The 12,790-nt window shown below is 31.1% G+C and overlaps 1 protein-coding gene across 3 annotated transcripts in view; it reads left to right on the forward strand.

Annotated features, from left to right (window-relative positions):
* LOC140446211 (uncharacterized) overlaps positions 1 to 12,790 on the forward strand; it is a 75,485-nt gene that overhangs the window by 32,196 nt on the left and 30,499 nt on the right. Inside the window, exon 1 of one of the 3 annotated variants that reach the window (XM_072538749.1) lies at positions 9,881 to 9,926. The exons of the other annotated variants lie outside the window; for them this stretch is intronic. Within the exon in view, the coding sequence (XP_072394850.1) occupies positions 9,915 to 9,926 (12 nt within the window). The 5' untranslated portion in view covers positions 9,881 to 9,914. Of the gene's footprint in view, positions 1 to 9,880; positions 9,927 to 12,790 lie in introns of those variants that run through there. 3 annotated transcript variants of the gene reach the window in all.

The raw sequence follows: 12,790 nt of genomic DNA on the forward strand, positions 1-12,790 counted from the left end.
AGATATTTTTAATAACATTGTGGTGTTGCTGCCAATAATCCTTAAAAAATTTTTTTTATGTCATTCGACATAAACACTAGATTTAGAAATGAAATATTATGTTTATATGGGATTAAGCCACATTTGGTTGTAATGAAAATTACAACTTTACTTAACATGCCCATCAGTTTCTAAACTAGACATATAAGTGTTGTTGAAAAAGTCTGTCAAGAACTACCAATAAAAAAGGAAGAGTATAGATTACTGGGTAAAAGGGAACTTTAAAAAAAAACACAAAATCAAAAGCAAACGTCAGTAAAAAGAAACTCAAAGCTTTAAAAGAAGATAAGTCCATACTAATATTACCAGCTGACAAGAGCAACGCAACTGTAATCATAGACAAAATTCAAGACAAAACACTACACAAATTTAAGTGCCTGACACACTACCAAAGAATAACGCTAATACTTGACTAGAATAGGATATCATATGTCTACAGAGTCCCAAAAATAGACCAAGAAAACGTACCCCTCAGACCAATTTACAGCAGAATGGATTCTCCCGACGCCCTACAGCTAGCTATCAAATTTACTCCTAGATCTAATACAACCTTCAGCTCATTATCCAACATCATTAAAAAAAAAGTGGTACAGTAGGCGGTACTGTTTGACTAGCCCGAAGCTTCATAATATGTTTCTGTATTTTTTAAATTTTTAAAAAATTAATAAATATTTCAAAAATCAAAATAAAAATATTTATCAAATATCATTTGATATTTGATTTTTGTGTTTTTAAAATTAAAATAATATAATTAAAATTAAATAAAGTAATTTTGTTATTTATTTATTTTTTATATCTTAAACAAATTTAATAAACTATTATATTTGCTCCTAACGCCACCTGTTAATGTATTAACCAAGCATAGAAGCATACGGTGTTTACTTATGGCAAACCTGTAAAACTCAGACCAAATATTAATATTTAAATATGAAAATATATCATTTATATCATGGTTTTGTCTACCAAAACGTAGACTATAGACAGGGGCGGACTAAGGCCTAGGCAACCTAGGCACGTTGTGCCTAGAACCCGTAATTTTTGGGGCACGAAAATAACATTTTTAATTTTTTAATTAATTTGTGTTTAACAGAAATGTAATATTCATAATTATTGGTGAAACGTGTCTAAATTATACCGAAAGTTGGACGAGCGTTCCCGTGCTTATCATGATTGGAAAAATATAAATAAAAAATTGTCAGAGTATGAAAACTCCAGTGACCATATTAACTCCCTCACTAACTGTCGGAGACAGCGTTGTGATAATGCGTTAAATATGTCAGGTAAATATAAGGGACTCCAATCCAGAATAAAACATTATATTTTTTCTGCCCATAACGTGCGCCAACCATTCATTAAGTTCTACACATGGGTAGAAACTATGTATAGAATAATGTAGAATTAATAGAAAAAAATTTGTAAGGGCAAACACTTATGTAGTATTGTAAGTATTAATCCTATTTATGTCACCAGGTGGTCTGCTCGAAATCTTTAAATTATGAAGAAATTAATCATTGTCATTTTTCTTCAAATAAAGGTGAAAACCCATTAAAAATGTGTCAAGCTGTCAAATCACATAAAAAAACTTGAGACATTTGAGTGTGTACTATTATTTACTATATAGAAAAAGATTTTAGAGAAAATAAATGCTTCAAACAAGACTCTTCAACAAAAAGACGAATACCTAAATGCAGTAGTTTTAGTATATGATTCATTGAGTAAGATTTATTCAAAACAAGCAGAAAAAGTTAAAGATATTGCATATAACTAATGATAAAAAACGGTAGAAATACGAAAACTATTTCATGATGAAATTCCAGAACATGAAATAAGATTCAGTGGCAAACAACATTTTAAAGCTAATATTTTTGTAGTTGTTTGCGATTTTTTACTGATTGCATAAAGATCAGGAAAAGAAAAGAGGAAATATAAAACTTCTTCTTCTTCTTCTTCACCTACTTTACAGCTGGGGGTGAGTCTTCACCGCATTCACTATCGCTCTCCATCTTCTACGATTTTGCGCTTCTATTTCCCATTGTTGTACCCCAATTCTAGATAAATCGGCTTCAACATCATCCTTTCATCTTTTTCTCGGTCGGCCGACTGATCTTCTACCATCTGGTCTTTCAAAAAACACTGTCTTTAACGCCATCTCTAACGCCTTTAACTGCCATCCTCTGATCGTACCACGTGACCCGCCCATCTTATTCGGTTTGCCTTGATATGTCTAACTATGTTTTCAGTTTCATACAGAGTCATCAATTCAGCATTGCGGCGTCTTCTCCAATCCCCTGTAAATTCATCTCTTTGAGGGCCAAATATTATTATGAGAACCTTTCTTTCAAATACTAGAAGCTTATTGATTTCCCGTTGGTTGAGAGTCCATGTTTCACTGCCATATGTAATAATTTTGCGAATAATCGACTTGTACAGTGATAATTCAGATTTTCTTTTTAGCAGCTTCGACCCTAATAATGTTGAAAGGGAGTATAATGCTCTATTTCCCGCAGCTATCCTTGCTGTAACCTCTTTTTCTATGTAGTTGTCCGCTGTGATTATCGACCCCAGGTATTTAAACTCCTTTACTACTTCGAAGTTGAGATCATTAATACTGATGTTCTGTCTAACTCTTGATCTTGGATTTTAAAATAAAACTATTAACAATAAATTCAAAACAATTTTTTATGATAATGATGTTAAAGACTCTTCAATAGAGGAATTAAAATGATATGAACAAGATTTAAACCTAGCAGAACTGAAAAATGAAGTATTGCAATTTAGGACTTTTATAAGTAAAGAAAATATTATTTATCCTGTATCCATGTAGTCATTCATTCAGGAAAATAATATTGCAATATTATCAAATTTAAACCCAATTCTGATAATTTATTTAGCCCTTCCAATAAGCAACGCAAGCAGTGAAAGATCATTATCAGTAATGGCCAGAATAAAAAAAAATTAGGCCAACACAAATTAAAAGGTTTATCATTACTGATCTTCTAAAAAAATGTTAAATATTAAAAGATTAATAATAACGAATATTACCTACACTATTTAAACAATTACCGTTACAAACCGTAACAAGTTTTTGAGCAACGAGTTATAAAATAACTCTATTAATAGAGAAAAGGGAAATATAACAAATCAATCTGGATATTTGTTTAGGTATTATTCTTTGTTTTATTAAACTATTTTTATTTAGATTTTGTACATGTATCTTATTTTTTTCCTTTTTTTTCTTGGAATCCAATAATTAAATGGAACTACATACTATAAAACTAAACTACTAAACGGAAAGTTCCTCCATGTGATCGAGGAGACAATATTGTAAGAAATCAAATTAATTATTATAACAGTCAATAAACAATTTAAAAACTGCATAAAATCGGTTAAGTCTTACCCAGGTGCCGATATTCGATCAGACCATACTCTACTGTGCTCTACAATCACAGTCAGGCTAAAGAGAACTTATAAAAATCAGAAAACCTCCAAAATATCACCAGATGGACTCCAAGACACTTTAAATAAGATTTTTCAAGAAATTAACAAGTTTCACGAAAGTAGACTAGAAGATACCAACAATATATATATATATATATATATATATATATATATATATATATATATATATATATATATATATATACACTCGCGATCATAAAATCCGGGTCACCTTGAAAATCACCGATATTTCATTTTTAACAAGCTTTATTGTAAATAATAATAACACAAATAAATACAAACTAATGCATGTTTCTGGGAATTGTTGTCTGCTTAGCGGTTTCCTTTCAACAAAGAATTTCAATAGTGCCGATTTCGCGGGAAAGCACACACTTCCCAAAATGAACGGTACCTGTAACTGCCGCTTGTTTTAAATGTCTCATTTGTGATTCGACTTTCTGTTCAAACGCAACGAACAAACGTTTATTATTGACACCATTAGTGTTTATTAGTGCCATTATTAGTGTTTATTATTGTTTATTTTTTGCCAAAAATACCCTTGACTGTTGTTGAAACGTCACAAATTGTTGTGTGTTTTTCTTGTGTTTCAGGCTTTACAAAACCGGACCTCAATCGCGATTATGCATCAAAATCGTTTACAGGAAGTACGAAATCGCAATGTTAGCGTTGCAACAGTTAGGAGAAGATTTCGTTCTTTTGGACTATTTTTTCGGGTAATGGCTACAGGACCGCCACTTCGCCTGGCGCATCGAGTTGCATGACTAGCTTTTGCTCGACAATACGCGCATTGGGAAATTACCGATTGGAACAAAGAGTTATTCTCAGATGAATCCCGTTTCTGCCTAACTGGATCCGATGGACGTGTAAGAGTTTGGAGGAGAACCGGTGAATGATTTTCACAAGCTTGCATTGCTCCAAGAATGCCATTTGGTGGAGGCTCGGTCATGGCTTGGGAAGGTGTATCTTCCGACCTCCGCACAGAGTTACCCTTTATTGAAAATGGGCCATTAACTGCACGACGGGACATTACGGAGATTCTGGAAGAACATGTTATGCATACCATGACAAGGCTTGGAGAAAACGTCATTTTTATGCAGAACAACGCGCGAACGCACGTTGCCACGATTAGTATGCAATACTTGGACGAGGTTAGAATTACGAGGTTACCCTGGCCAGCTAGGTCTCCGGACCTGAATCCCATCGAACATATCTGGGACGATTTGAAAAAACGTATTCAACCCCTAACATCTCCTCCTAAAAACGAACAGAAGCTTAAGAATCTGTTAGTGAGAAAGTGGAATAACATATCACAACATGTAATCCGGAGAAAAATTGAGAGTATGCCCCGTCGTCTGCAAGAGGTCATTAGAGCAAGTTTAGTCAATACACGATATTAGTCATTGAAATTTCACTGACATATTACCACGTTCTGTATTTTCCATTTTTTTCGTATGCCTGTTTTATCAACAATTTGGTTTGTTTTCTGCTTTTTCAATAAAAACAATAAAAAACCGTTTTTTTTTCTTTCAAAACAAACATTGATGACAAATAAAAAATACGTTAGCCTAAAAAAAAGGTTATTACTGTACCAGAGGCAAAAATATTCCAGAAACTTGACATTTTCAAGGTGACCCGGATTTTATGATCGCGAGTGTATATATATATATATATATATATATATATATATATATATATGATTGCTGGGAACAATTAAAAATAACTGGATGACACAAGACATCTCAGATCTAATGAACTTTCATAGGCAGTACAAATCCATAACAGAGAAAAATACAATGAAATACATAAAGAAATAAAATAGCAAAAGACCGAGAGCTACAAGAATCCTGTTTAGAAATTGAGAAACTGGAGCAACGACACGACACCTTCCATTTGTATAAAAAAACTAAAAGAATTAACAGGCAAAAGCAGAATATTACTTCTTCGGGTAGTTTAAAATTTATTTGTTGGGTAAAAAGAAATTCTGGAATATTAGGAAATGAAGAAAGAGATAAATTAGCTAAATCTGCAGCTTTAACTAGACATGATATAAACAACATACTTCTACCAGTAACATACATAGATAATATTAGTAAAAACAATTACAAACATTTATACAACCAAAGTACAACGGGAATGAATTTAAGAAATTGCCAACCACTAATTCCCATTGGAAGGTGGTTTAAATATGAGTCAAACAGGTTACTTATAAAAACAATAAACAGAATACGATCAAATCACGTGCTCACTCCAACATACAAACAGTATAGATATCACTGATAACCCATATTGCTCCTGTCATAGAATGGGAGATCTACAGCTACTCATATTGGAGTGTGGACAGTACAGACAAAGTATCAAAATAATGTATGAAAAGCTAATTGAGTTAAATTGTCCTTTACCTGTCAATTTAAATACAATTATTTTTACAAAAAATAAGCAGTTGTTAAAATGTATCTACGAATATATACCGTCCTTTAAATTTAAATTATAAATAGTCTTAGGTAATAAAAGTAAAAATTGTAAATGTATCATAAAAAACTGAAAAAATGTGTCTACGAACATATAACTTTCTGTAAATTCAGATTATAAATAGACTTAGGTAATAAAATCAAAAATTGTAAAAATGTAATACAAAAAAAAAGAAAAAAAAAGAATAAAAAAATAATGTAAAACAAAAAAAAAGAGGGAATAGGCCACAATTAAAGGTTAAAGTAAGATTATTGACGTTTCAATTTGTTTAATTTTTTAATGTTTGTATTTTGAGAATGATTTCCGAAGTGGAAATTGAAGCGTCAATAAACACACACAATGCCACAAAAAAATAGCTTCAGAACAATATTATAAAAAAAGAATTATATCAAAAAAATATACCTATACCAAAAAAAAGATTAAAATCGCATAAAAATTAAATAGTATTTTTTTTTTTGAAAAATGGCTTTGGCAGCTTTGTGTTAATTGTTTAAATCAACTGAGTTTTAATTATTATTGATTGCAGATTCATAGTCAAAATTTTCTTGTTATCAGTTATCAATGTTAGTACTACATATACCTAATATTTTTATGGAGACATAAATTTTGTTTTGATATATTTTTATTGTGTTTTTTATTCTTTTATTATTTTCTTGTTTTTTTTTGTTGTTTTTTTTTTGTTGCTTTTTTGTTTTTTTTTTTTGTTTTTTGCTTTTTTGTTCTTTTTTTTGGATTTATTTGTTTGTTTTTTTTTCTATTTCTATTTTCTTAATTCTTTTATATTTTTTTTATTTTATTTTGTGGTATACTTTTTTTTGTTTTTTTTTTTCAAACCTTATTAAAAGATTATGCCTATATACTATTTACAACTTATATTTACATATACATTTATACAACCAAACCACATAAGCAGAATGAAGGAGTAGAAGGATAACAACAACCTTCCTTAGAGGTATTAATCCGCCAATGAACAAGCAGATTTGCTTATAAAGAGGAAGAAGAAGAAAGATGTAAAACTTATTTTTAAGCATTATAAAATCAGTAATAATAATTAATCTTATATGATAGATTGCAAATTAATTTTTGTTTTTATTATTTCCATAACAACGAAAGGTACACAGATGTACATTACAAATTCAACCATTTTGTATTTTGAGAATGATTTCCGAAGTGGAAATTGAAGCGTCAATAAACACACACAATGCCACAAGAAAATAGCTTCAGAACAATATTATAAAAAAAGAATTATATCAAAAAAATATACCTATACCAAAAAAAAGATTAAAATCGCATAAAAATTAAATAATATTTTTTTTTTTTGAAAAATGGCTTTGGCAGCTTTGTGTTAATTGTTTAAATCAACTGAGTTTTAATTATTATTGATTGCAGATTCATAGTCAAAATTTTCTTGTTATCAGTTATCAATGTTAGTACTACATATACCTAATATTTTTATGGAGACATAAATTTTGTTTTGATATATTTTTATTGTGTTTTTTATTCTTTTATTATTTTCTTGTTTTTTTTTGTTGTTTTTTTTTTTGTTGCTTTTTTGTTTTTTTTTTTTTGTTTTTTGCTTTTTTGTTCTTTTTTTTGGATTTATTTGTTTGTTTTTTTTTTCTATTTCTATTTTCTTAATTCTTTTATATTTTTTTTATTTTATTTTGTGGTATACTTTTTTTTGTTTTTTTTTTCAAACCTTATTAAAAGATTATGCCTATATACTATTTACAACTTATATTTACATATACATTTATACAACCAAACCACATAAGCAGAATGAAGGAGTAGAAGGATAACAACAACCTTCCTTAGAGGTATTAATCCGCCAATGAACAAGCAGATTTGCTTATAAAGAGGAAGAAGAAGAAAGATGTAAAACTTATTTTTAAGCATTATAAAATCAGTAATAATAATTAATCTTATATGATAGATTGCAAATTAATTTTTGTTTTTATTATTTCCATAACAACGAAAGGTACACAGATGTACATTACAAATTCAACCATTTTACATTATTAGCTCTTATTTCAATTTTTTGTAGTAATAATACATGATTGATTTCAAAGTATATTCATCCGGCTGCGCCGTCGTGCTCGAAAAATAGCTTGTGTTTTAAAGACCTCAATATCTACTTATACTTTAATACACCATTGTCAGCAAGATAAAAACCATTTATATATATATATATATATATATATATATATATATATATATATATATATATATAGGGATTCTACAGTATTCACTGCCTTCCCTCGCTCAACCGTTTCCATATCTCTCTCTGTTGTTCCATTCTCCATCGTTTAGGCCTCTCTTACTCATGGCGTCGTCTACTTCGTTCCTCCAGGATTTTCGGGGTCGTCCTCTTTTCCTCCTTCCTATGGGGCTCCATTCAGTTATTCTCTTTATCCATCTGCTGTCGCTAGTTCTTCTTACATGTCCATACCACTTTAGACTTTTTTGTTCTATATATGTTAGTATGTCTGTTTCTATTGATATTCTTTGCTTTATTTCGTCATTACTTCTCCTATCCATTCTTGTTACTCTGCAGCATCTTCGCAGGCATTCCATCTCTGTTGCTACTATCTTACTGCTGTTTTTCTTGTTTATGATCCAATTTTTAGCCCCATATATCATAATACTTCGCACTAATGTTTTATAAATCTGCGTTTTTGTCTTCATATTTAGGTGTCTATCCCACCATACTGAGTTAAGTTGTCGGATTGCTGTTCTTGTTTGTCCTAATCTTTATGTAATTTCTTCTTCTGTTGTTGCCTTTTTCGTGATTATAAACCTCAGGTATTTGAATTTATCCTTTGCTTTGATTGTTACGTTGTCATCAATCTGTAGATCTTCTATGTCTTCTTCATTTGTAGATAGGTACTCTGTTTTCGCCAGATTAATATCTAGGCCGGCCTTAGTATATTCTTCTTGTAGTTTCTTCATTATGTAGCTAAGGTCTTCTTGGTCTTGTGCAATCACTACTTGATCGTCTGCAAAGCTTAACGTATATAGGTATTCGTTCCGTACCGGTACTCCCATGCCTTCGCATTTTCTTTTCCATGTAGTCAAGGCTTTCTCTAAGTATATTTTGAATAGGGTTGGAGATGTGGAACAACCCTGCAGGAGCCCTTTTGTTGTGGTGAAGTCTCCTATGATTCTTGTTCCCATTTTAATGGACACTTTATTTTCTTTATACAGAGCTTTTGTAGCTTCTATGAGTTCCGTCTGTATTTCTAATTTGTACATTGCCTCCAATAGTTCTGACCTTGGTACAGAGTCATACGCCTTTCTCATGTCCACAAATGCCAAGTGTATATCTCTATTTTTTGCTTTTTTCTTTTCCAACAGTTGTTCCAGGTGTGTATATGTGGTCTATGCATGATCTTCCTGCCGTGAAGCCTGCCTGATCCTCACCGATTTTGCCTTTTATCGCTTGCTCTATCTTTTCTCGCAGTATCTTCCCATATAATCTTCCTATTGATGATATTACGCTTATTCCTCTGTAGTTTTCGCATCGTTTTCTATCTCCTTTCTTAAATATAGAAACCATTTATTCTAGTCAAAATATTTATACTTGTACGTGAAGGTACATCATAACATTAGCATAATAAAGGTATTCTTAATAACATGTATAACTAAATATATTTATAGTAGTCTTTATTGTTCAACCCCTCAATTAATCTACTGTAGTTTATTGCACATGTAACGATTGTAAAATTTTAATTGCCAAATCAAAATATTTTTTACACCAAGAGTTTACAAATACAAAACCCAAAATGAAATCAAGCACTGGAAACTTTTTAAACCGGTGGAAGTACTCACGAAGTGACGCCTCTGGAAATCAGCACATTCGCGACGCTTGGCCAATTCTATAAAAGGAAAAATGTTTAACAATAACAGCAGTTTCAGTCACGACGTTCAACAGATATAAGTGCATCAAAATGACTTTCAAGGTAATTACAGTTGTGTTTCATTTTTCTATTATTAACAGCAGATCCGGATTTCGGTAATCTTACTATAACATTGTAAATAAAGTTACTAACTGAATTTGCAATATGCATGTTCAATAATCAATGAGTGTAGTGAAGTGGATTATGTTTTAACTTTTTTGTCAATCGGTGCATTATTGTTCATAAATAAATCTGTATGCAGGGGATCTATCAGGATATTTTATATCTGTATTTACACAAAAATATGTTTCTAATTTTATGTGTATTTTTGTATCTCCGCCAATATTGAATTCAATTGAACCATCATTGAATAAATCTAGTCGTAGTAAGCTTTATATTAAACGCGAAAAGCACATTTTTCATTTAAAAATGATTTAAACTTATAATATGCGCTATTAAATTGGGAATAGATTATATTTTTTTATTATTTAATATTTACCTGGAGTAGAGTGGAGAATATTTCTATTGTTGTTTTATCCTATCTTCGATCCCTTATCGGAGTAAAACTTTAAGCATTGTTATATTAACAGTTTTGTTTCGCATTTTATGCTGTTTTTCCAATCTTTGACTTTCTTGAAATTTGATCTATTTTTACACGAATTTCATTCATTTTCTTCATTCTCTTTTATGTTTTGTGTCACCTTCTCAATCTTTCACACTTTGTTGTTTTTTGGTTATCTATATAATTTCATTGTTTTTTCTTTTCGTCATACATTAACATCTTTTAGATCTCCATAATACATACTTCTAGGAATATGCCGCTACCGCATATTTAATTTTCGCTTAGTATATCGCTATTTTTGGTGACTTACTGTTTGTTGGATTACTTTCAGCCCTAATATCATATTTGAGTGGCTCAGAGGCAAAGGTGACTAAGCCACAAAGTGGAGTTTTCGTGATAAATTATGTCAAAGTTAAGTTAAGTTAAGTGTATATCCATTTCAACTTTTGCATCCTATTTACGCTGTTCTAAAGTATCAGATGATTTTATTTCAGTATTAAGACTGTCACACCTTTGACAATTATCTTTATGTGGTGCATGAAATTGCAAATTAAACTTGGTGTTAAAAATTTTGCGAAACATAAACAGCGAGAGGGGTTTTCTTAAGTCTTCTGTGCATTTTTTTTCATACTCTCGATATATAATCGACATGTTCAAAGTTGGTGAAAGATATTTCCTTTTTATGTTATCTCGTCAGGAGTAATGGGATTCGTATGCTGGGAACAGTTCAATGAAGCCACATAAATACTGCTCGTCTTCAATATTGGTTTTATTATGGGGTGGATGTATGCTTCTTGCATCTTGAAGAAATATCCCATGTTCTTGTTTCCGTGCTAAAGCTAATGAAATTTTTCCATCTGTAATGAAAACTGTGTCTTTAAAAGTTCTTACATAGCACTTGGTCACAACCATTTTCATCCGGTAAAGTATACAGGCGAGTTTTAGACCTACCTGAATTTTGATTTTGGGTATAAGTCCCCTTTTTGTCTTCTACTTTTATTTGACCCTAAATAAAAGTATTTTTCAGTTACCAGTTAAGCCAATAGTAATTTTTAAAGATGCTTTACTTTCGTCCACTAGAAATTTTCATATGACACTTCATTTTGCACGAACATGGTCCAGCTACGAGTTCTTTAGCATTTTCACGTTTTCTTTCTTCCGTGACAAATTTTTCTTCTATCTCCCTGGCTATCTTCCTTTTATACCTTGCATGATTCTCAAGATTTCTTACTCTCTTTCTGGAATGTTGGTGCGATTTGCCTTCCGGCTCATCATTGTCTTGATTTTTAGTGTTCGACAACCCATTTATTGAGTTTTTTTACTCGAATCATCATTATTCTCGTCTAGAACGATAAAAAATATATTACAAATAAGCTTGCGGCAAAACAGCCTAAACCACATTATCTTGCTTTTTTTATATTTAAATATTAATAATATTGTTACTGTCTTACCTGAAGACTCGATATTTGAAGAACTGGGATTATAATCGCTATCTATATCGTTGAAATCGGATCCGAAAGGCTCCGAAGCGTCACTGCTCATGTTTACATCCGCCATGTTTTGTTTGTTAGGCAGTTTTGTCGCAAGCTTCCTATGACATTTTGTTAGTACGAAAACCAGTTTATAGATGGGGACACCGTACCAACAAAAATTAAGGTTAGGCTGATTCTGCACCTTCTGGGTTAAGCACCTTTGCCTCTGAGCCACTCATTTTAACTCCTGGCGTTCCTACTAATAACCTGTAAACGCCATTTTTTCGGTTTCTTGTCTTTTTATGTGTGTATATTACTGTTACTCCCAAAAAATAGAATTGTCTAGCAATTTTAAGATTGCTATTTTAATTATTTTAAATGATTGAGCTTAATATTACTCATCTCCATATATTTCGTTCAGATGTATCAATTTGTATCTTAAATGACCGGAAATTGATTAATATGTTTAATAACCAATTAATCTGGCCAAATTCTGATTCATTGTTAAAATTTGGTCTATTATCGGTTTTTTTGTGCTAAAACCAACTTGATCATTAAAATCATCGTCGCCTTTGGTTTATGTCTTACGCATTCCCGTAGTACCCTTTTCTGGGGTGAATTAGCCCTCACTGTTTTGATTGCAAGTTAATATGTTTGTCCGGGAGAATTTTTAATTTATTTCTGTATTTCTTTTTATTGTTGGATTTTTGTTCATCTCGTAACTTTTTGTGATCATCCCGTTTGTCGGATTGTTGGTGATGTGTCCTACCAATTGCAAGCGTTGTAATTTAACTACTCTTTAACTTTTCGTTTCCTCACTCTCGTTCTGTCTTGTTATTTTATCTACTTTTTCCGTATGGGGTGATGTCAAATCCTAAGATCATTCTTATTAT

The sequence above is a fragment of the Diabrotica undecimpunctata genome, chromosome 7 (genome assembly GCF_040954645.1).
Source record: "Diabrotica undecimpunctata isolate CICGRU chromosome 7, icDiaUnde3, whole genome shotgun sequence".
NCBI lineage: Eukaryota > Metazoa > Arthropoda > Insecta > Coleoptera > Chrysomelidae > Diabrotica > Diabrotica undecimpunctata.